Source organism: Perissodus microlepis, chromosome 20 (genome assembly GCF_051167445.1).
Source record: "Perissodus microlepis isolate ML-2025 ecotype Zambia chromosome 20, ASM5116744v1, whole genome shotgun sequence".
NCBI lineage: Eukaryota > Metazoa > Chordata > Actinopteri > Cichliformes > Cichlidae > Perissodus > Perissodus microlepis.
In genome coordinates, this window is record NC_140480.1 from 34,226,268 (window position 1) to 34,248,930 (window position 22,663).

Sequence of the window (22,663 nt, forward strand, 5' to 3'; positions counted from 1 at the left end):
AACAGATCAGCACCCCACTCTGAAATGGATGGATGGATGGATGGATGGATGGATTCTCACCTCTAACTGATAAGAGCCAGGTGAGGTGGTCTGGGCATCTGATCAGACTGCATCTGGGGCAGCTGGCTTTTGGGAGGAGCCCTGCCCCACCATCCAGGAGGAACTGGGAAACATTGCTGGAGTAAAATGCGTCTAGCTTACCTCATTCAAACTGATACGACTGCAATTTGACTTCTAAAGAGCAGCAACTCCTTCGCCTATCATCTCTGTCCCTTCAGACGCCTTCCTGTCTGTCAATGACAGGTTTGTACCAGATTTTCCCAGAATTCAACAGATTCACATCGAGTCACTGATGAGCTGACACTGATTCAGTTTGTGACATATGTACTGTAGTCTTTTAAACAGCGACATACGTTTCTTAATCACTTTTTTGTTATTTAGATTTCTTTTTACTTTTGCATTTGCAGTGAAATTTGTACAAAAGTACTTCACTGTCAAAACATTCAGTATTTAAGAGGAAAGGACAACCTTCTCTCTTGTAGTTTCTATGAAGGATGATGGCTGTATTTAGAGCATCCTGACCTATGTCTTACATTGGACTTACATATTTCATTTAAAGGTTTTTAAATACTGAAAATAACATCTTAAGTTCAGGAGAACTTCATGGTAAATATTATGATTTTGATTCATTCCCAAGTGAAACCCTGTATTACAAAGTGACAATTTCTTGCTACGATCTTCAGTTCAGACTTTATTTTCCAAAAAAGGAAACTTTGCTGCAACATGGCGATTTTCTTCACAGCCCAAGTTTAGTTTTTAGACCCGAGGCAGTTTCAGTTTTAATGAATGAAATTCTAGTGTCACTTGGCACTAATTAACTGTGTGATGCACCCAAGTAAACACCAAGGTATTTGGAGGTATTCATTCTCTCCACCTGGGCCCCATTTATGCTGAGAGGGTCGAAGCATCTCTGCTGTTTTTAAGTGACATTGTCTTTGAGTTGATTCATCAAGGTTGCTCTCCTTACACGAGTCAGCTAGGTGCTTAACTTCATACCGACAGGCAGCCTCATCACTATTTGTGTTCAAGTGACTGAGTAGTGAGTCTACTTGACTATGATGATGAGTCTGAAGTATCTGCACAGTCATAGGTGTAAGGGGGATCCAACAGAGGACTCAACACACAACCTTGAGCCACCTGTTGTGCGAACCACCTGTGGTCTGCTAGTCAGGAAACTGAAGACTCGCCTTGAGGGTGGGGGAAGGCAGGCCAAGGTTAGTTTAGTGGCCAGCCTGAAGTGAACTACTGCATTAAGTGCTGAACTGTAGTCTATAAATAACAGGCTAACATGAACCCCTCTGCTAGTGCCCAAATTGGATAGAGTTGAGTAAGTGGGCTATGGAGTCATCTGTGGATCTGTGGGGACGTATGCAAATTGTAAAGCTCAGGCAAGGAGGATGTGTTTAGATTCTGATCTCGCTTTATCTCTGCAAACATCAAGGATCTAGAAGCAACGGTCATTTAAACTGCTGGGGGCTGGACTTTCTTAGGAACTATGTCTGACTGTTTGATGCATGTGGGGAAGATGCAGTCGTTAAATATATCACAGTGCTCGTTGGCACTTCCCTTGAGGAAACGTCTAATAAATTCACGGCCTTCAAAGGAATCAAGTCCTCCTTAAGTTGTGATCTGTCCCAGTGGTTGTCATGAATCCACCAGGTGGTACGTTGGTTTCCTGCCCTCAAAGTACACATAGAAGATCTGTGCTTCTCCAGCCAGAGAGCTCGAGGGTTTTTCCTTACAGTCTGTGATTCGTGGTCCCGCTGAGAGTCTTCTGGAGATAGATTGCGCTCTGTGGACTTTATCAGAGGCAGCCTTGTATTTCCTCATGTTACTGACTGAGAGCTCTTTATTACAGGCGGTGGTGTTGGTCCTCAGAGCAGATGCTTTTATCCACCCACAACTTCTGGTTCAGAAATGTCCTCGTCATGGTTTTTGGGACACAAAAGTCCATTAATTTCTTATTGAATACCACACAGCTTCCATAAACACGACATCATTTGAGCAGCATCAGGACGTGGCCCAGGCAGAAACAGGTCACTTCTGCTGGTGTCATTCATCTGTTATGTTTATTTGTCACTCATGCAGGACTTCCACAGACATAAAGCTAACATGATGTTAAGGCTAGTTGGCCCCCTTTCATTATATGCTTTTGTTAAAATGTTTAACTCTTGTTGTTATTGTTCCCAGGCAACCTTTGACAAATGGCATCACAAACCGAAACACTGAAGGACCAAAATCTGTGATCAGCGAGGACAGAGAACCACATCATGGAGAGGGAGGAGTCACAGCTGTCACATCTGTAACTAACGAGCTGCCAGAAAATATGAAGCGACCCAGCAATGCTCTCACACTGTGACCATAAATCATCACATTTATGGGTGATAGCTTTGCAAAAGTTTCGTTTTAGGAGTTGTTGTGTTGAGGGAAGGTCACTCAGAAATGGACTCAGTCTGCCACACAGATGCAATTAGAACCGGTAACTGTTTTTTGTGAACGCCAAAGCTGTGTTTTCATTCTTTCAGCCAAGTACATCAGATCATAACACACACCCTGCTGTACCCACAGGCTCACATTTCACTGTACAATGTAACACATTCCTGAGTAAGTGTATGTGTGTGTGGTAAAGGAAGCAGATGGGATGAATATATGAAACTGAATCCTGTGGGGTCAGCGTTTGCTGAGTAACACCAACCTCATGTTGATGCGACATTCACGAGTCCTGACCTCAGTGTCACATCAACTGTCAGGAGTGTTGAAGATAATAAGTTCAGGGTGGATTTAGGTCATCAAACCTAAATGACTGTAAGACTGAACGAGCAGCAGCAGATATCCAAACAAAGAGGACTTTCCCCTCGTTTTCTGTCGTATATGACTGTTATATATAACTGTTACAGTAGCTGAACTGTAACAGGATATGGAATTATCCATACTGAATATTGCCAAAGTTTCAAATAACGAGGCAAGTAATAAATTCTATGATCCTCAGCCTTTCAGACTAAGATCGCAGTTTTTTCTAGTCTTGGATCTCTGTGATGTCATAGAGAGTGACTCCTTTTAAGGCCATCTCAGACACACAGTTCTGGCTGTGAGCACTCAGCACCAACTCAGCTGTACGTCAAACTTTCTGTTTATGATAAACAGCCAATCAAAAGGTAGTTCTCTTAAACAGGACCTAAAACACTTTGTTTCAGACATGGCATTGTCACGGTAATCTGTGTGTGCCAGGACCCAAAATCCAGACTCACAAGCAGGACTGCACTCAGAACAGATTTAAACTGGGAAGGCCAACTGGGAGATACTAACCAGAAAGAATTATACAAGGAGTTACCTTACAGACACGACACACAGCAAGAGGGAGTGGACGGGTGGACGGGGAACACAGAGGGGGGAATAATAACTGAAACTTAAAGGCTAGACAGCAAACTAAGACCTGGGGATACAAACAACAGAGTGAATACAACGGATGAAACACTGGAACATAATAACTTCATAAACCAAAAGTACATCATGAACCCTCAAAACACTGGATCAACGACCCAGGACCGTGACAAGCATGAACCCAGAGGTTGCACCAACATGACATAAGAATCTTTTTCACTCAATCAAAATATGGAGTTGGAAATGAAATGAACAAATTCACTAAGTTCGTTAAATAATATCCTAATCCTGTAGTAACAGAGGGATAAACTGGATGAGCGTTGCCACAGGCTGTGGGAAAGAGTTGTTGAAGCTAGATCAGGAAGAAGGGCGACGACCGTGAGTGGTAGTAAGAGCACCACAGATGTGATGTTTGACAAAGCGGATCATAGAGTGTTTTTTGCTTCCTATAAACCTGCTCAAACAACATTTCACAATAAAAGTCTGCATGGCTTTTGACTAAGAATGATAACAAGCACAGATTCATTCATCCAAGCATGTTATCTGCCTGCCACGGTCAAAGAGTACCATCAGAAGAGTCCATGTAAAAGATAACTTGTACAGACAAGTACTTTATGTTGAAACAGAGGATTACATGAAGACACAACATGACGCTGTGGAGCCTTCCATCCATTCAGCCATATCAACATAACACAGAGAAGGTCAGAATATTCCATTGCACAGTATCCAGAGTTTGACGGTGTAGATGTCGGGCTTTAATGTTCCCGTCTTTGTAGAAAACTCAACATTTTATTTGTTTTATTGTACAAAAATAGTGATGGTTGAACTTCTCTGTATACCAAAGTATTCTAAAGCTGGGACCAGCGCGTCGACTGGACCACCAGACAAAGATCCCAAGCAGTAAATCTGAAAAATAAAAGAATGAAGGTGCCACAGTGAACCAGTCAAAGTCCAGACTTAACCTTTAATGCTGTGGTGGGATGTAAAGATATCTGTCCACAAACAAACGCCTGCGAACCTCAACGAACATCCTAAAGAAGAGAGCGCCAAAATTCCTCTGCAGTGATGTGAGACTGATAAAGTTGTGCAGAAAATGATCACTTCAAGTTAGTGCTGCTGAGGGTGGTTCTACAAGCTGCTGAATCACAGGATCCACTTAGTTTTTCAGGCGACTGCGTCGAGTCCTGTGAAAACGATGTGCATGTTTCATGTTTCAGCGTGTTCTTACCATGTTTCATAAGCGAGGACTACCAGTAAAACACAAAAGTGTTGCTTCTTTACAAAGCTGAAAATACAGCTTATAAAATAATGTGTTCCTGCTGTTAGAGAGGATACTGTGTAACTGCTTTCCTCTGTTTTATTAAGGATTTTTGTAACTGAAGTAAAATTCCCTCCACTGTTCTGATTCTGGGATCGGGCGGTTGTGTCCCAGCTGACTGGGGTAAAAATGAATTCATGACAATCTCACAGTCCTGATAATAAAACAGTGAACAGAACTACTGTAAACTGAACTATACTGAGCCTTACACTCTCTTTGATATGGATAATATGGCGTACAGTCGTGATTTAGAGGCCACACCCGAACAAAGAGCTGATTCAAACATGTACTGTACATTTTCATGAGACTTGAGAAAAAACACTCTCATGCCTCAAAAATGTGCAGTAACTTGCACCAATATTCTTTTTTCCAACTCTAAAGCTTTAGTATTTATAGTATTTACTTACGTTACAATAAAGCATTTCTGGTATTTTTAATACAGTGTGGATAGCCATGATGTGTTGATGCATGTTTTATTTTTGCACTTTGTTTTCCAGATTTTCAGGAAATTCTTTTAAAATTTTAAACGTACTAATTTACATCACGTATTTGAAGTTTGCCGACTTTGCTTTCAGGCACACGTTGAAGAGATCAGAGAGCTCACGGAGTTATCAACCTTTCTTTGTGTGAAGTGAAATCTTTTACTGTGAAAACACAGCGTGAGACCAAATGGATAACAGAAAAAAGACAACAATCACAGATCAAATGAGACGACAAGCAGAGTTTTAATGAATCACATCCTGTAAGATCTCTTTTCCAGACCTGTGAAACTCGCAGGGTGGAGTCGGAGTGTCCACTTTTTTTCCTTTTGTCCTGCAATCTGCTCCAGCTGCAAGGTGGAGAGGAGCCAAACATAAGTTTAGTCATGTTCGTTCTGATGTAGGGAGTCTCCTGAGTGTGAGACAGCTGGTGCAGTAAGACTGGATGCAACGAAAAGTTAAATCAAATCAGCAGGAAGAGAAATAAGCACCAAGATATGATCTGAGTTATTCTTTTCACAAAGCTTTATGCTGTAAGTGACGGAGCGATTATGAAGGTCTGCTTCCCACAGCATGAGTGTACATTCATGTCCTGTAGTTACACACAGACAGCTTCATCTTAACTTTGATAGATTTTGGTACCAGTGTTGATTTAGTCCTCAATCTAGACTAGAGAGAAAAATCTAAAGGTTCCAAAAAGAAGAGAATTATTTTGTCATTTTAAAGCCAAAAAAGTCCAGATTTGCTTGATATGCATAAAGTTTGTAGTTTCTTAGAGTTTAAACAACTGCTGGATCAGAGTGAACGCTTCCAACTCTGTAATGTGTCCATGTGTGGAGCGAGTTGCTGGATTTTCCTTAACAAAAGTAAAAAGAGCAGACAGATCTTGGTATTGAACCCTTTTTTTAAACTTCAGACTTATTGTTGAGCTTAAATTTGAAGAGCCGCCGGTCCTGTGTTTGAGGGACAGGGCGAGCAGCTCCATGCTGACGGGGCCTGTGGAGATGGTTCGACGTTGTTTTGGACACAGCCCAGTGGGAGGAGGAGACAAGGAAAGATGATAGTTCCCTCTGTCAGGGCAGAATCTGCACGAGGAACAGAGAGGCATCAAAATCTGTTCTTCTCCCAGAAGATGACTTTAAAAGGGATCCGTAGCTTAAATCTATGTGAAGCTTGCATGAATATGACTACAATCTATGTGAAGGAAATTTTGAATGAACATAAAGGGTATAACAAGAACATACAGGGAATAAAACATCTTGTTTTAGGGTCAGAGATTGTTTTTAACCATATTTATCTGACATAAATTATCCTGCCAAATATTAAATCACACTTATTAGAGACACTCGCAGCAGTGTCAGTGATATGTTGGCTAATCCAGTTTAATCCTCTTGAACCAAACATTTGTGTTCAATGCTAACGACTTAAGATCAAACCAAAGTCTTTTTAATTGTTCAAGGGTTTTTTTTTAGAATATTTTATGCTTTGTCTACAAGGGGAGTTTCTGTCACACAGAGAGAAAAACATGACAAGAACAAATGGAGTGAAATATGAAGAGATGGGATAGTGGTGGAGAGGAGGAGGAGATGTGGAATTCCCCTTCGGTTGCAGACTGGAGCTGATGTTAAAGTCGGACCAGCTCACACCTGATCATAACCTAAATCTCCACTTCTCCAATCCAAAAACATCACACAAAAAAGATCCTGACTTAAGAATATGTCCCTATTTTTCACAGTATGTTCCCACTAAAGTTTGTTCTCATTTTCAAAAATTCCCCCTCATACCAAACAAGCCTGTTTTTTTTTAAAATATCCACACTTTCTGAAGTCCTTCACTGCATAACACAACCTCACTCCCAAACGTACAGACACACACATCACTCGCACACACATCCATGCATCATTTGAATAATATGCGATGGTGTGTATGTGCATGAGCCCAGCCCATGTGATTCTGTTGTCATTGACTGGCTGCTAATGGCAACCAGATGAGCGGCCTTGCATGTGTACGTGTGTGCGTGTGCGTGTGTGTGCGTGTGTGTGTGTGTGTGTTGGGTGTGGTCCCTCTCACTCCTTTGGTTTATGATTAATTTGGGGGCCTGGAGCCAAATCTCTCTCACACACATGCATTGCATTATGCAATATTTGAGCAGACCTGCATGTTGCGTAACGCCCATCCTTGACGTCATCATCTGTTCCTAGACCTGCACATGCTCAGTGATGATGTCATCGATATAGGAAGCTGACTGTTCCTTGGAGACAATGTCGAACCCTCATAAGCGACTCTGAACCTTCACCGATGTCACTGCTGCACCTCACCCAGTAACTAGATATCCTGGGCCTGATTTCACTCAGATTACTGGTCCTAATGGGTTCACTGGTGTCACCGGTCACACCTTTGCCAATAAACTGTTAACCGATCTCACTGGTGTCAGGTGTTGAATTCAATATGTTTTAATAATCACATATAAAAATGATTTTTGTTACACCATTAGTTACACCAATCAAATGCTTCTCAGGCAGCCTCATGCTTGGTTTTCGGTGCGTTTCCTCCCACGGTCGTCTCTGCGTTATTTTAGAGCAAATCTTTCACTGCTGAGGCATGATGTATCTGAAATCGCTGTGCAGTGGTAACACAGCTCCCAGTGCTCCCAGCACACTAAACACTTGAACTGAACTGAACGCTCAGTTCGCTCAGTGCATTAAACAGCGCCAGCATGTCACAATGGTGACCTTTTAGCTTACATTTCATTTTGGGGAAGAAACAAGGAGTCAAATGTGGCAAGTAAGGCGGGTGATGAGTGACAATTTTGTTGATGGCAGGCCGCCCAGCTGTCATTTGTTTGGACTGTTTGGGCTTTTCAGTAAATCTCCACACTGACAGTCTGACGCTGAGGGACAAATACATGCTGCACGGCCCTGTGATTATCTGCCAAAGTGATCATTCCCCTGTCACGCTCCCGTCAAGAGGCACCTTATTCTGTCTTGGATACTGCAAAGACTGCTGTTTCGTTTTTGAGCTGTAGCCTCATCTGAGACGTAGTGATGGTCCTCCACTTGAAGGCTGGGTTATCACTCAGTGCTTCTCCTGCACAAGGTGTTATGTGAGGTCATAATGTTGACGGTCCCGACTGCAGGGTCAGGTACAAAGACTTTCACTCACTTCCTGGACTCGAAGCTGGAGTTTTTCCTTGTAAATCTTTTTAGAGTAGCGATGACACTCCCGTGACCAGCTGGGAGGAAAGGCAGCGGTTCAGAACTTAACCTCACATGTTACAGTTAATTAAAAGAGACACCGATGAGAGAGACGTCAACTCCTCCTATCTGGAAAAAGTGCTGAAATATATGATCTAACTCGAGATGTCACGAGATTTTTAATGTCTTAGACACAATCACTGGTAGACCTTATTTCAAAATGTAGGACACGATTCAGAGATGTTGAATGCTACAGTAGAAATGATGTTCACGCCCAAAATCCTGACTTTAAATAATTTCATTATTTGCACATTTTTAACGAAATGTTGTTTCATATTTACCATGTAAATCATTCGATTTAATGGAATCTGGTGAAATTTACATTATTGGTTTACATTCACTTTATACAATGTGTATATTTTTGATTTGAACATATTTAATTTTATATATTTCAGTTGCATTACATTTAATTAATGCTTCATGTTCACGAGGGCCAAAATATTTGAGTATTTCAGGTGTTTGAGTAGCAGCTGTATTGGTAACATACTTTGGTTTTTCCAGATCTTAAACCTCACAGTGACAAAAATGTTCAATCAGAAAATCAAACAGGAAGTTGGAAAGGATGTCGAGTCACATTTTGAAGAGACTGTCTGACTCGTCTTCCTCTTTGGAAATCAGATTTTTTGGAGTTAATCATCGCTGCAGGTCTGTTTCTCTGGTTGTTTGCTGAAGGAATTCTAAAGTCATTTTAACTGTCTTTAAAATCCAGAACGGGGGAAAAACAAAGTTCAAATCCAGCATACTGGTGCTGAGCTGCAGTAAATCCCCTCTGACTGATTTCACCCCTACAGGAAAGAAAGCAGCTGAGATAGATTGCATCACCACATGTTTCTCTTTCTGTTATTGTTATTCTGAGCGTGAAGCAAAGAAAACCTCAGCAGAGAACAGACAGGATGGGAGGCTTTGTTTGAAAAACACTTAAAATAAATGTTCAGAAAGAGATTTAAATGGAAATGAAGACAGAAAAACAGGAGAACGTACAATCAGAGGAGAAAGCCTGATATATGTACTCAAGTAGAAACTTTCAAGAGGGAAAGATCCAGTCAAAGTCGAGTTGTCAGCTGTAAGAATGAAAGCAGCAAAAATATCTGAAGTCCAAATGTTGAAGTTTCTATTTCATTTGAAGCACAGAAAAGTACTTTCAGCTAAAGTGAAACGAATGATGAAAGCTCTTGTAAAGTCTCCAAACACAGTGAGAGCACAGAAAGGTTGAAAGGTCATTTGATTGAAGGAGGTGAGGGTGACAGGAATGAAACGTGTCCAAAAACAGTTAATGTGTGTGCAGAGCCATCGTTGACCATTAAAACCGTCCTCGCTTCACAGTCGATCCCTCAGGTGCAGTAAGAAGCTGAAACAAATGCATGAACCTCCAGATGATGAGGAGCTTCACTGACAATGAACCTGGAGGATACACCCCAAGCAGATGGCAGGACTAACTAGATTTAAGACTACAATAGAAATCTCTGAAGAACAGCACTCGGCTCAACATTAAACATTCAGACTCTTTATACAGTCTGAGAGTGAGAACAAGACACAGGTGAAGGTGATCAAGACAATCAGGCAGGAAGGAAGCAAAACTAAGAAACGAGCAAACAAGCCACAAGAACCAACTACCAAAATAAAACAGGAAATCAACAACAACCATAAACCATGAAACAAGGAGACGCTGAAACATGCTAAACATGAAGTTATTCAGCGAGGAACATGCAAGTAACATAATTTACTAAAGACGAAACAGACAGGAAGGAAGTTACCAGGAAGTAAACAAAAGACCAATACCAATTACAGAGACAGCACACAGATTGGGGAACAGGCACAGGAAGATGAAACACTCAGGGAACTAAAAATACTACTTTGAATATGACAGCCTAAAACTTAATCAAAGCCACCCTGGGACCATGACACTCCTCTGTGATACAGTCACACATAGTCAAACAGGTGTCGATGAATGATGAGGATTTATAAGGATGAGTGAAGCTGGAACTTAGCCGTAATTCTAGATGACATGACCAGCTGTGGATGCTTTGGCTAAAAACATACAGGAGCAGGAGCCAAGGTAAATATTTCTCAAAGAGTGTGATATGACTGAGTCATGAAAAATGCATGTTCTGGTGTCCTTGTCTTGATGTCAGTACAGTTTTTAGGGACTGGATACCAGAATTGAGGTCTGTGGTACCCTAACCTTTGAACATCAATTTTGCAGCTCCAGATAAAGTCCCAGATAATGTCTTTGCTAACAAGTGGTCAGTTCTCTGGTGCAACCATGCAGTCATTTGTTAGTTAGCGTTACGGGAGAACGTCTTAAATGGGACAGAAGCTGAAGTGGGCCAGACCAGCCAAACTCCCCTTTGTGTCACTGTAAAGAAGTTTAGCTACACGTGTAATCCCTGAGAAGTCTTTATAGAGGAAGAAGACGTGCAGAGTCAACATTTCGATGGCTTTGCATGTTTCTCGTTTATACAGAAGCAGTTAATTTTACAAATGCTTTACTGGTACAACGCCCATAACACTGCACCACATTCTTCATCTATTATTGTTATTTTTCAGCCACTTTATTAGGTACAACTGCTTCTCAAATAAATGATCAGCTAATCTTATAGACCAGATGACCTGCTGAAGTTCAAACCGAGTATCAGGATGTTGGTGCCTCACTAGTCTGATGTTTCAGAGATGGATGATATAATTTGGGCACACAAACATCTCCAGATTTTACAGAGAACGGTCCAAAAACAAAACAAAAATCCAGTTTGTTGCAAGCAAGGTATGCAGAAGAGCATCTCTGAATGCACAACATGTCAAACGTTGAAGCAGATGAGCTGCAGCAGCAGGAGACCACAGTGGGTGCCACTTCAGTCAGCTAAGAACAGGAAACTGAGGCAACAGTTCACACAATTCATCCTGCCCTGTATCAGTGATTCAGGCTGTTAGTGATGATGTGATGCTGTCGGGGATATGGTCAATTCAGATCTACAAAACATAGTTGCATAAACTTTTCTGTCTTTATAATTTAATGAATATTCAAATATTCAAAATCATGACTATCCCTGCCAAGTATCATAAGCTGTACCTCTGATCACACAGCTTATGTTTGCAGTTATTTCATGGAAAGATCCCAGAAAGTCATGTGGCTTTAGTTACTTAAAGTTTTGGTCCTAACCTTTAATGTGTCCAGTAAACCATGAGCCCGAGGGCTGTGCATACCTTTTACTCTCAACTTCAAACAGCAGAAATGAGTTTCCTTTGCAGGGTGAACAGGATCCAGCTGAGATGGATCAAACGCCCCAAAGGAGCTGGTGGCAGCCCGAGAGGTCCGAGTATCTGTGCCGCCCCTGCAGTCCTGACCCAGATAAATAGACAGATGAACCAAAGTCTATTCAAAAAACATAGCAGTGTAGCACTGAGAGCCTCAGCCAACGCAGAAACAGCATTATCAGATTATCATCACCATTTAACAGGTGGATAAGTAACAGTTAAGGGACTTAAAACTACTAAGACGGTTGAAAACAGCAATATAATGAAATAAAACAGGTCAAAATAGAGCGACAATCCAGACAGAACAACATCAAGTAGACTGACAGAGTGGAGAAATGGAAGGGAGGTATGAATGCTTTAATCTGGTTTAAAGACTTGTTTGGAGCAAAGTCAAGCTCACATTCAGAGCAGTTAGTCATGATGGAGTCATGAATGGAGACCGATCCAGAAACACACCCTGAAAGGACGAAGGAGGAGAGGAAAAGAGAGATGCAGAATAGTGACGGAGGATGGAGGGACGTTAAAAGGTTATAAAACGTGGGGAGGAGGGGAAGAAACAGCAGGGTGAGTCCAACCCTTAATGCCAGAGGGGATTTCTGCTGAACAGAACCAGAGTCGGCTCTGATGCCGGTCCGTCCTCCTCCTCACCGACCTCAACTTAAATCTGCTCTGTGGAGTTGCCCTGTGAACAAACAAAGCTTCTGTTTACTTCTAGAGTTGCACAGCAAAGCCGGCCGTGTGGACCCTCCAACAAACACCGATTTCTCTCTTTGATGTATTTTAAACCCTCTCGTCTTCCTTTCACTCATTCGGTGTCAGGCGTTCTGTCTCACTAGTACAAAAAACTTCAAGTGCTGATTAATTGATTAATGGCTTCTGTTTGATATTAGCAAGTGACAGTTTTTTGACCTTTTTGACCCTAACAGGGGCCATAGTTGATCAAATGAATCTCACATGTGATTCAGTAACACTGAAAATAGTGACGGAGCCCATAAAGTCATCAGGGACATGTTTACTGAGACCACAGAGCAAAGGGACTCAACAACTCTTTCCGCTTCAAGTGGTGTCCAAACCCAGGCCTCGAGGGCCGGTGTCCTGCAGGTTTTAGCTGTGTCCTTGATCCAACACAGCTGAGTTAAACGGCTAAATGACCTCCTCAACATGTCCTGAAGTTCTCCAGAGGCCTGGTGATGAACTAATCATGTGATTCAGGTGTGTTGACTCGGGGTGAGATCTAAAACCTGCAGGACACCGGCCCTTTAGTTTTCAGATGGAGGATGAGGCAGAGCTGACCTTACCAGGTGAACTTTCACCAATAATGAAAGTTTAGACCCGTGAATGAAAGAAATTCTGATTTTGGGAGGGTGTCCTCAGCGGGGGGCAACCTGGCTTTTTTTAATTGAGTGGAGCTAAACATGGGTTAAACTCCACGCGGTAGGGCTCTGGGTGGGTTTGAATCTTCTTGCTTTGTGGTAACAGTGCTAACCACTCAGCCACCACGGTGCCGCCAAATTACAGCTTGTGAAGCCAGATAATCAGATAATCCAACAAACTCTTGAACTCTTGTGGAAAGATGATCAATTACTTTGGTAAGACGGAGGATGGAGGATCTATAAGTCTTCTGAATCAGAACCACTTCAGCTGAAAGCAGCCATCAGCCCTGCCCTGACTGAACTCCTGACTCGTTTGCCTCCATATGAAAACTGTTTGCTGGTAAATGAGTCTGTAATTTAGATCAGTGAGGAAACTGAAGAGCTGGAAAACTGGATACACACCAGGTTGATGTTTAATTACATGAAATCCAGAAACAATCACTCTGTTAAAACTGCCTTTCACCATCTTAACTGCTGCAAATCTCTGAGGATATGAAGTTTTTAATCATCATTAGGTTTGTTTGTTTGTTCGTGTCTCCCAAACAGACAGATGACAGGACAAAATCAATCATAGCCTTAAATTTAATGGCAACATTCTGCTTCCTGAAGATGACATCTTCACTTTTCATGTAGAACATTTGTTACTCCGTCACTGCATATTCACATGCAAAATACAAATGCAGTGCTCAGCCCGTTTGTCAAGTGTTGCAAGTCCTTCGTGTCACCGCACATACGCACAAAATGTTCCTCCCTATGCAGCTTTACAGTATTTCATTTAGTCCAAATAGTTTGGACTGCTCATGATCCAGCAGGTTCCTGGTTAGGTTTTAAACCAATACTTTTTACCTGTGAGTCTTTGAATTAACTAGAAAATATTACTGCTCCTTTTTAAAAGCCTCCCTTGGTTTGGTTCCTGGCAATATCTTCAAACTCTTTGTGAGCCCAGCCGGGGTTTGAGATCTACAGCACACATCCAGTTAGTATAAATGAGGCCTGGCAGTCACTGATCAGCTACCCGTCTGTGTCAGTCAAAATAAAAACAACAAAAAATATTAACCAAGGGGGAAACTGTCAGAATTGATCATTTAAGATGGTCATTTATGCTTAGAAATGTATAATCATTCGTATGCTGATAAAAATCATATCCTTATTAGGTCTGATAAGACTCTGTGTGCACTTGTGTACCATGAGATGAGAGGAAGCAGTCTCGACGTTATCATTTCCATTATAGCTGCAGGAACTAGACTTTGCTGTTCTTAAAAGTGCTTTAAATGTGTGTTTGAGACACGACCTATTGCAAGTTCCTGTTTTTATAGTTTAGCAAGACGCTTACTTGTGCTTTTCTGCATGCAGTTTAAGTTCATTGAAAGGTCGTGTGTCTATGTATAGTATGGCTGGAAACACACACACACACACACACACACACACACACACACACACAGAATCCGGACACTGATGTTGTTCAGAGATGCCTGCTTAAGAATGTCACGTGTATTTGTAATTGCATATTCATGAATGATTGCTTGCTGACAATAAAAAGGGCTGTAGCGAAGGAATCAGTTAAAGTTGGTTGAGTTCAGGTGAAGGAATCTTTTCCTCAACTTCCCTCGCGAGCCACAAAGACAAAGAGCTCTGTCTTGTTCTGTTTTGTCGTGCGGTTTGTTGGTCTTGTGTTCCAGCGGGCTTTGTGCCCAGATAAACCCAACAGAAACGATCCACTTCAAAGTCTGACACTTTAACCTGGGAGTCTGTGGGCGCTGATTTGCAGTCAGCCTGTTAGCAGCGCTGCGGTTTGGGCACTTGAGCCTTTTGCCTTTTGCTCGTCATTCATGATGAGCGGGGATTTGCTGCCCGGCTCCCTCAGATTTTGAATCGTCGGGACATGCCCTCTTTTAAATGTAAAAAAGTATCAAGTGACTTGGATCTCACTGCTTTTCATTCACTCGTGTTCCTGTAAAGACCTGCAGTCTGCTGTCACGAGGCTCTGCACTGTTTCTCATCACACAAAACTTAATTTATGATTATGCCGAGTTTCAACAGACCATCTTTGTTTGTACGTCGGGAAAGGTTTATGCTGGGACTCATTAGTAATAAACTGTAATCTATACTGGATCACAAACAAACCAATGTGTTTGTTAGTCATGTAAATTTTAATCAATAATTGATATTCGGTCACTTGCAGCTGTGCTTCTCGGGGCAAATGTTACATAAAAAGAATGATTTGCATGAAATCAGTCCAAGAAGAAGACATTAAGAAAACTATAAAAGGTTCATGATTTCTGTATGTGACACGTGTTCGTCTCTGTAGGACCCTGACTCCCAGATGCCGGACATACTTTGGCACTATGGAGGCGAAACACTGCCTCCCTCTGGCTGCTGCGAGCACAGACAGCCACACGGCACAGACATAACCGCCTGCACGCTCTCGTGCTATTAATTCTTTAATTTGTGGACTATTGTCCTGTCTGCTGGTTTTATTGTAACCACAGTGACAAAGGCTCCTGAACACGAGCCCATTGTTCCTGATTCCTGCTGACAGCGGATGTAAACCCAATCAACAGTCAGAATTTTGTTTAACTGCTCTCATAGAAACACTTAAAGTTTAATCAGTTTGACTCCTGTCTTTTGTACTCAGAGGTCTGGATCCTGGATTTAGAGGGGAAAACACTTCCCGTCTGTTTTGGAAACTTATAAATCTGTCCCCACATTTCAGAAACCGTTGGCTGGTCACAGAAACTCTCAGAGCGAAGACGAAACCTTAAATGGTGCAAAGGGAAGTTAATGCAGACTGCTCGAGCTCGGTGACCCGACCGTCGTTTCCGTAGTTGCGACCTCTAAGCGATTAGACACATTTACCTCTACGGAGGAGCTGCATGGTTGTAAAGCATCCCACATCAAAGTCATTAAAACCTTATATCGTGATGACCTTTAGACATTTCTCTATTTCTTTGGTGTAGAGGATCATTTTGGGATGTAACTCCTGTCTGCTGTAACTATAACAACGACAGTAAACGCACAGAGGATAAACAAACAGGCTTCACAGAATAATGGAGGCAGGTTCACAGAAGCTGAAGAAGGCGTGCCACCTACTGTAACAAACAACAACTGTAAACTACAGCGATCGGCCACAACGACAGAACCACTAACATGTGAATGCAACCTGTCAGGTGTCAGCCATCCACGGACGCACCACCCGACATCCTCAAAGGAACCAGCCAATCCGCTGCAAGAATCCCAGTTCCAGACACTGCAGGGGACCCAGCCCCCCACCAACACCCCAAGGTGGTGCATCCACGCCCTAATGGGAGAGTGTTCATGCAGCACAGTGGTGACCGACACACTGTCAGGCATTCAGAGAGTAAACGCCCAGGCCTGCACAAAAACACCTCATCACCAACCGTGTAAAACAGACAAGAAATAACATTTGTTTTAAATAAAAATATATTTTCTCTTTAATTTAAATTACATTCGAGTCAACAAAGCACAGCAAAGTTCTGGTCCTGAGCTCCTTCATAGCAACAAAAAGCGAACCCCAGCAGACCTGTGTAGGAACGTCAGTTTAGGAAACGGAAACCTCAAAACTCTGTTTTCAATCACTGAGCTGCTGAGATTCGGGGTCTCACTCAGCCGCTCACGGCGAGACGCTCGGAGGAAGTCGAACAGTCTCACGTGTTGTCGGTAAAAACTTGTCCCAGGATGGAGAGCCGAGCGCTGAACGGCTGAACGGGGCAGGACAGCAGAGGGGGCGTCTTCTTCTCTCCGGGTTTCAGAGCAATGCTCTCCGATTGGCTGCCCCCCTCTGTCTGTTTGGGAGGGGGTTTTGATTGGCTGCCGGGCTGCGACAGGGTGAGCAGCATGTCTTGGAGCTCCTGGCGGTCCTGGTCGTGCCGGCCGCAGCAGTACAGCGCCGCTGGGTCCAGAGGGTGAGCCTCCGTGTTAAAGATGAACCCCCCTGCCCCTAACACACACTCCCCCGCCTCCCCACCCTCCTCCCACGACCCGTCCCCCTCCGTCCCTCCGCCGTGCAGAAAGTGGGTGGGGTCAAAGAGCAGGTAGAGGTACTTGATGGTTTCAGCTAGAAAGAAGGACTCCATCCTGTTGTCCAGCTGGTGATCTCGCAGGTCTTTAACCTGCAGGAAGAAGAGCGAGGAAAACTTTACTCGTGAGCTCTTTTTAATCACGAGCACTTCAAAGTGATAACTAAGGCCAGCCAATCAAACTGACAGTGGGACTTACGCTGGCATATCCACACGGCGTCTTGGCGATCTTCTCGATGGACTCCAGAGCGTCGACGCCCAGCTGGAGATAGGTGTGATCACCTGTTGCCCTGAACAGGTACATCGCACTCTCGATTAACTCTGAAACACGTAGGAAGAAGGAAGATCAGCTGGTTTGTTGCTTAAAGTTGCTCAGAAAACAACCAAAAACTATACTTCAGAGTTTTATGACACCCAGGTAACTGACATCAGCGCCTTCAAGGTTCATCTACACAATAAATAAATCACAATAAATATTATTGCGATAAAGCTCTGTGTTGTTGCCCATCTCAAAAAGTATTACTCACCTGCCGTTTAGTTCAGATTATCTCAAGACACTAAAAACCAACCAGCTCAAGGCTTCCCATCACTCCCTGAAGCTGATAAATATTAGTCTGAATGAGCTCCGACTGTAACCTTTGACCCCGAAGACAGAACGCGATAGGCGGAGGGTGTTAGTGGACTGACCTGGTCTCAGTGGGTAGCCCTCTCTCTTATCCACAGTGTAACCCTGAGGGATGCTGTAAAACTCAGGCAGTCCTCCAAACTGTCTCCACACAGAATAATAATTCTGGAAAGTTCTCACAGCGCTGTCCAGGTTTCCCAGCAGAGACTGAAACACAGACACAGATTTAACTTTGTTTGTATGTTAACAGCCTCCAGTTACAGACTTGTGTTTGTGCGTTCACTCACCTGCAGGCCGGGCCAGAAGGCCTCCAGACTCTGGAAAATGGGCATGGACACAGTTCCTTTGTGCATCTGCACCCACAGGTACCAGTCGTCAAAGCGGGTGTAGTTCTGGATGGCTCGATCATACGCTGATAAAAGACATCACAGGATCAGAGATCAGATGTTTGGTTTTCCTTCTGTTTGTTAGCACAGAGGCATCAAATGAAGCTTTCACAAAACTTTGGCCAGAAAGTGCAGAAGATATGCAGCTGGAACAATCGGACAAACCAACCCTGACGACTACTTACAGACTAGAAAAATTATTTTATTTGTCTCCACAAATAAACCTTTTTTTTTTAACTAAAACAGGAAATTGCTTAGCAGCTGTCAGGAGGAAGGAGAGCGCTGTGACTGTTACCCTGGAACATGCTGAGCAGCTCTTCATCCTGCAGCATGACGGCTCCTTTGACCAGATACTCGAAGTACGAGTCGACTCCCGCGCCAATACCAGCATCCTGAGCGACCCACTTCGTGGACACGATGTCAATGTGGTTCCCCACCTGGGCGGGCAGACAGGTGACAGAAACAGGTAGGAGGGCTGTTCCTTTTTTATCGACTGATTCAGCTCCTTCACCAGCTCCAGGACTGCTGTGATTTGGCACAAAGCCCTCCACAGAAACATTTATATAAAATCATCATATTTAAATGTTTTTAAATTAATTTCACTGACTAGCCAAGGAAGACAAGCTGGCCTATCAGGGGCTCCATTCATCCTACTCTCCATTTTCAGCACACCCCATACAAATGCTCATGTTAGGCCTTTTCCGACTTTAGCTGCCATGTTTGCACTTTGGGTTGGATGTGAGTGGACGGTTGTAGCAGACACTTTATTTACCAGTCCGATGTCAGATCTGGTCTTCCACAGGGCTCTCAGGGCTCGGCGGGCGACGTTCTCAAATGTCGGGTCTCCCGTTAGTCGACTCAGTGTGGCGAACTCCAGGATGAAGGTTCCCACGCCAGCGGTACAGGTGACCGGTGTCTCAGTGGGACTGACGCCACGCAGAAGGTTCACCGTGCCGTACGGCATGCCGGTGGGAGTCTCAAACGCTGGTTTATTGTTGAGACAAATTTCACTGATTTATTCATGTGTGCTTTTCAAAGTAGTTCATTAAAACTAGAGAGTCTGAAATGCCAGAACACACCAGGCAGCAGCTTCCTGGCGGCGTCCTCGGCCATCCTCAGCAGCGGTCCTGAGCAGGGCCACCCGGGCTCCAGCTCCATTCCCGCCCTCTTCGCCAAGAGATGGGCTGACAGCAGACCACCCACAACTACACGCAAACACACACACACACATTAACCTGAGGTGGACACTCTCCTTTGCCACAGCTCCTGCGCCCAGATGTGCAGTGTTTATAAAAACAGCAGTTTAAATGTTGAACACGAGTTTCCCCTCAGAGTCCGAATCGTCCGTCAGTACCTCTGATGTTGGTTTCAAACACGGACGCGTTGACGTCGATGTCGAAGTCGACGGTGTCTTGGAGGATCGACGCCACTCGCTGGAACTCTGTACGGTTTCCCAAAACCTTCAGAGAGAACACATCGAACCACTGTCGGGTCACCGCGCAGGAGTACAACATCTGCTCATCAGTGTTTGTTAAAGGCTCTGTAAACGTAAAATGTCTGTTTCCAGTCTTACCAGCAGAGTGTCGAGGGCGTCAATCAGAGTGAGCGAGAAACTGTGGAGAAAAGAGCAGCAGGGGTCATTTTACTGTTTCTGACAACTCTTAACCTTACGTAATGTTTTCTTCTGAACCACTTTAATTGAAGAGAATATTTTCAATGTTTTACTTTGAAATTCTTTGTTCTTTATCTTTGTCTAAACGTAACTTCCTTCCACATGCATAAATACATAAACAACAGAAAAATCATAATTGTATAATTTAATATTTAAGTCACAATTTTTTAATGTGATGTGTTTAATGTGTTGGACTTTGGAAAAAGCAGTAAATTTATTAAACTTTTATAAGAGAAATCTTGACTCTGTTCATTAAAGGGAAATAAAATGAACTAATTTCACCTGAATATACTAAATAAATTCATAAATGTGACCTGATGGTTTTATAAAGTGGTAAAAATCAGAGAAAGGTAAAAGAAATACTTAAAGGTTTGGCGTGTGCTAGCTGTGTCCTGTTGAGACAGGAAGTGTCTTATAACTACAAAATAAAAGAAACAAGAGCGCTCAGAGAGTTCAGATCTCCCTGAAAGGCACACGCTGTATTAAAATAGTGATGCTTTTATTAAACATGCTGATGTCAGCATTGTTGGAAATCGTTGGAAATGTGGAGATGATTAATCGATTTTATTATCTTCACCTGTATGATTGGAGCAGAACTGACTGAAATCTTTGGCTTCTATCAGCTGTAGAAACTTGAGATTTTTAGGATATATTCATGCTGTGTGACTTTATGGGTCATCGTAACGTCGTAGGGCCTTGTATTGAAATAATAGTGTATACACATAATAATACTCAACATGGTTTCTTTATTATTTTTTGTTAAGGTAAACTTTGACCTGAGGTGCTAACAGTGAAGGTCAAGGTCAACCTAGATACTCATGTCCCCTAATGCCAGCTATAGTGTTGTGAAGTTTGAAAACAATCCATGAAAAGATTGTGAGTAGTAAGTTTCTACTGATTTTCACACGTTGTGTCCTTGAACTTGACCCGATTTTCACCCTAAGTAAAGAAAAGTTCACTGCAGTAAAGTGTACTTGACATTCAAGTTTTTAAACTGCCTCACCTGCCCCACGTGTCCTGTCCATCGCAGGTGAGAGGGCGGAGCTCATCGTAGGGGAAGGCGTTGTCAAGGTAACTGTTGTAGGCGTGGTAGAACATGGATTTGATGCGCTGTCTGAGAGATGAAGTTTGTTACATTAAGGACGGGACAATTTATCAAAGCATTCAAATTTAGATGAAACTAATTCAGTAAAAATTGGATTCTGCAATTTTTCCCTGGTGTGAAAAACGTTAAACATCCAAGTACACAAATATTTCAACATATATTAGAATCAAAATGGAAACGATCTGAAGCCAGATCAACTTTTTTAACGGGATTTCGGAAAACGCAAGCAAAGTAAACCACTGAACAGTTAACTTTCAACGTTTTTCAAAATAAAAGCTTCTCACATTACTGACACAGGCAGACAAACACGCAAACAAACGAGAGCAGATCGAGCTGTACACGAATCGCTGTTTAGGACCAGCGTTCATACTTTACATCACCCAAACGAATCTGTGTGCTTTCATCGACACATTAAAAACGTTTGTGTTTCAGGTGAATTCAAAGCTTTTAAAAACAAACTGATTAACCTGTGAATATGTTGGGACTTCTCTTAATCATCAGTTTGAAATATCTGACAAAATTAAACGCACATGTCGGTTGCTTAAGTCAAACCCTTAAAAGAATGAAGGAGGCAGCGTTCAAATTATGAGGCAAATGCAGCTGATAGTAGAATGAAATATTTCCACAAAGTGTACCAACATCAAACCTGCCCACACCGACTGCTCAGGAACAGAATCAGTCAAACACAAAAAACAAAGGAGAGATGATTAAGATGCAAATGAATTTCTGCGTCAAGGCAACTCGCATTTATCTTATATTGTTTTAATGCCACTGCTGCATATCATTAAATTTGGCATCTCTCTTCCACAGTTTGTTTTTTGTCTTGTTTGTGGTCTTGAGTTCTTCCTCCCCACAGTCGCCAGCTGTTGCTCGTGGTCTGAGTGGTGACTTTGTAAATAAAATACAATAAAACGACCCAAACATCTGCCCGGACGCATTGCTAAGATGACTGCTGAGTGGAAATACTTGCTTAGATAAAACATACAGTAAAAAAGCACTTTACAATTATTATTTGATTATTGTGTTGTGGGAGTTTCCCCACTCTCAAACTCACAGTGGGATCCCAGTCTAGTGTTAGCGTTTGCCCCACACGCACCCACCCTCAGACTCGCTCCAGCTGGCGTGATGAAGGCAGGATGGGTGGTGTCTGCACAAAACTCAACTTTAAACCGAGTCCAGACGGAGCTGGTGTTCGTACCTGACAGCAGCCATCTCCTCCTCCGAGAACTGACGAGCCGCCGCATCGCTCAGCACCCACACCAGCAGCGCCGCGCACACGGGAGCGCGCATGTAGACAGACAGACGGACAGGTGAGACAGGTGGACTCGGACACAGATATGACCTGAAATTAAAGATCGGGGAAACACGCACGGAGCACAGAGCGAAAAGTCTTCTGTTGTTGTTGTGCAGCTGTCAGGAAGCAGGAAGTTAGTCATCTGCGCATGCGTCGAACCGGTGCGCTGACGAGGGCTTTCGACGTGGAATCTCATTGGACGTTTTTTTTGTTTTGTTTTTTAAATAAACCTTTATTAATGAACTGGTTATATGACAATGATGACAGTAGAGCCATTGAAATGACAAATAAGATAACTGGACTGTAAAATATATACAGATATGAATTAATAAAAAAAAGTTTTATTTTAAAATTATGCTCCGTTGTATTTATTTCAGAGAAGGTTTATTTCGCAGAGCTAAATGTATTTTCCAGCTGTCTCTTATTT

At 42.8% G+C, this 22,663-nt stretch overlaps 1 protein-coding gene across 1 annotated transcript; it reads right to left on the reverse strand.

Moving 5' to 3' along the window:
* Positions 1 to 13,685: 13,685 nt before the first annotated feature.
* edem2 (ER degradation enhancer, mannosidase alpha-like 2) lies at positions 13,686 to 22,383 on the reverse strand. Its single transcript, XM_084916189.1, has 11 exons — positions 22,141 to 22,383; positions 20,841 to 20,951; positions 19,739 to 19,778; positions 19,520 to 19,625; positions 19,245 to 19,370; positions 18,938 to 19,149; positions 18,461 to 18,602; positions 18,067 to 18,191; positions 17,842 to 17,986; positions 17,354 to 17,475; positions 13,686 to 17,247 (listed from the first exon to the last, which is right to left on the reverse strand). The coding sequence occupies exons 1-11, from the start codon at positions 22,230 to 22,232 to the stop codon at positions 16,783 to 16,785; spliced, it is 1,686 nt and encodes a 561-aa protein (XP_084772315.1). The 5' UTR covers positions 22,233 to 22,383; the 3' UTR covers positions 13,686 to 16,782.
* Positions 22,384 to 22,663: the final 280 nt, after the last annotated feature.

Coding starts and splice junctions, on each gene's coding strand:
- edem2 (XM_084916189.1), bottom strand. CDS start 22,232: ATGCGCGCTCCCGTGTGCGCGGCGCTGCTGGTGTGGGTGCTGAGCGAT. Junction 19,779..20,840: donor GGACAGGACACGTGGGGCAG/GTGAGGCAGTTT, acceptor TTTTCTCCACAG/TTTCTCGCTCACTCTGATTG. Junction 18,603..18,937: donor CCAGATCTGACATCGGACTG/GTAAATAAAGTG, acceptor CTGCCCGCCCAG/GTGGGGAACCACATTGACAT.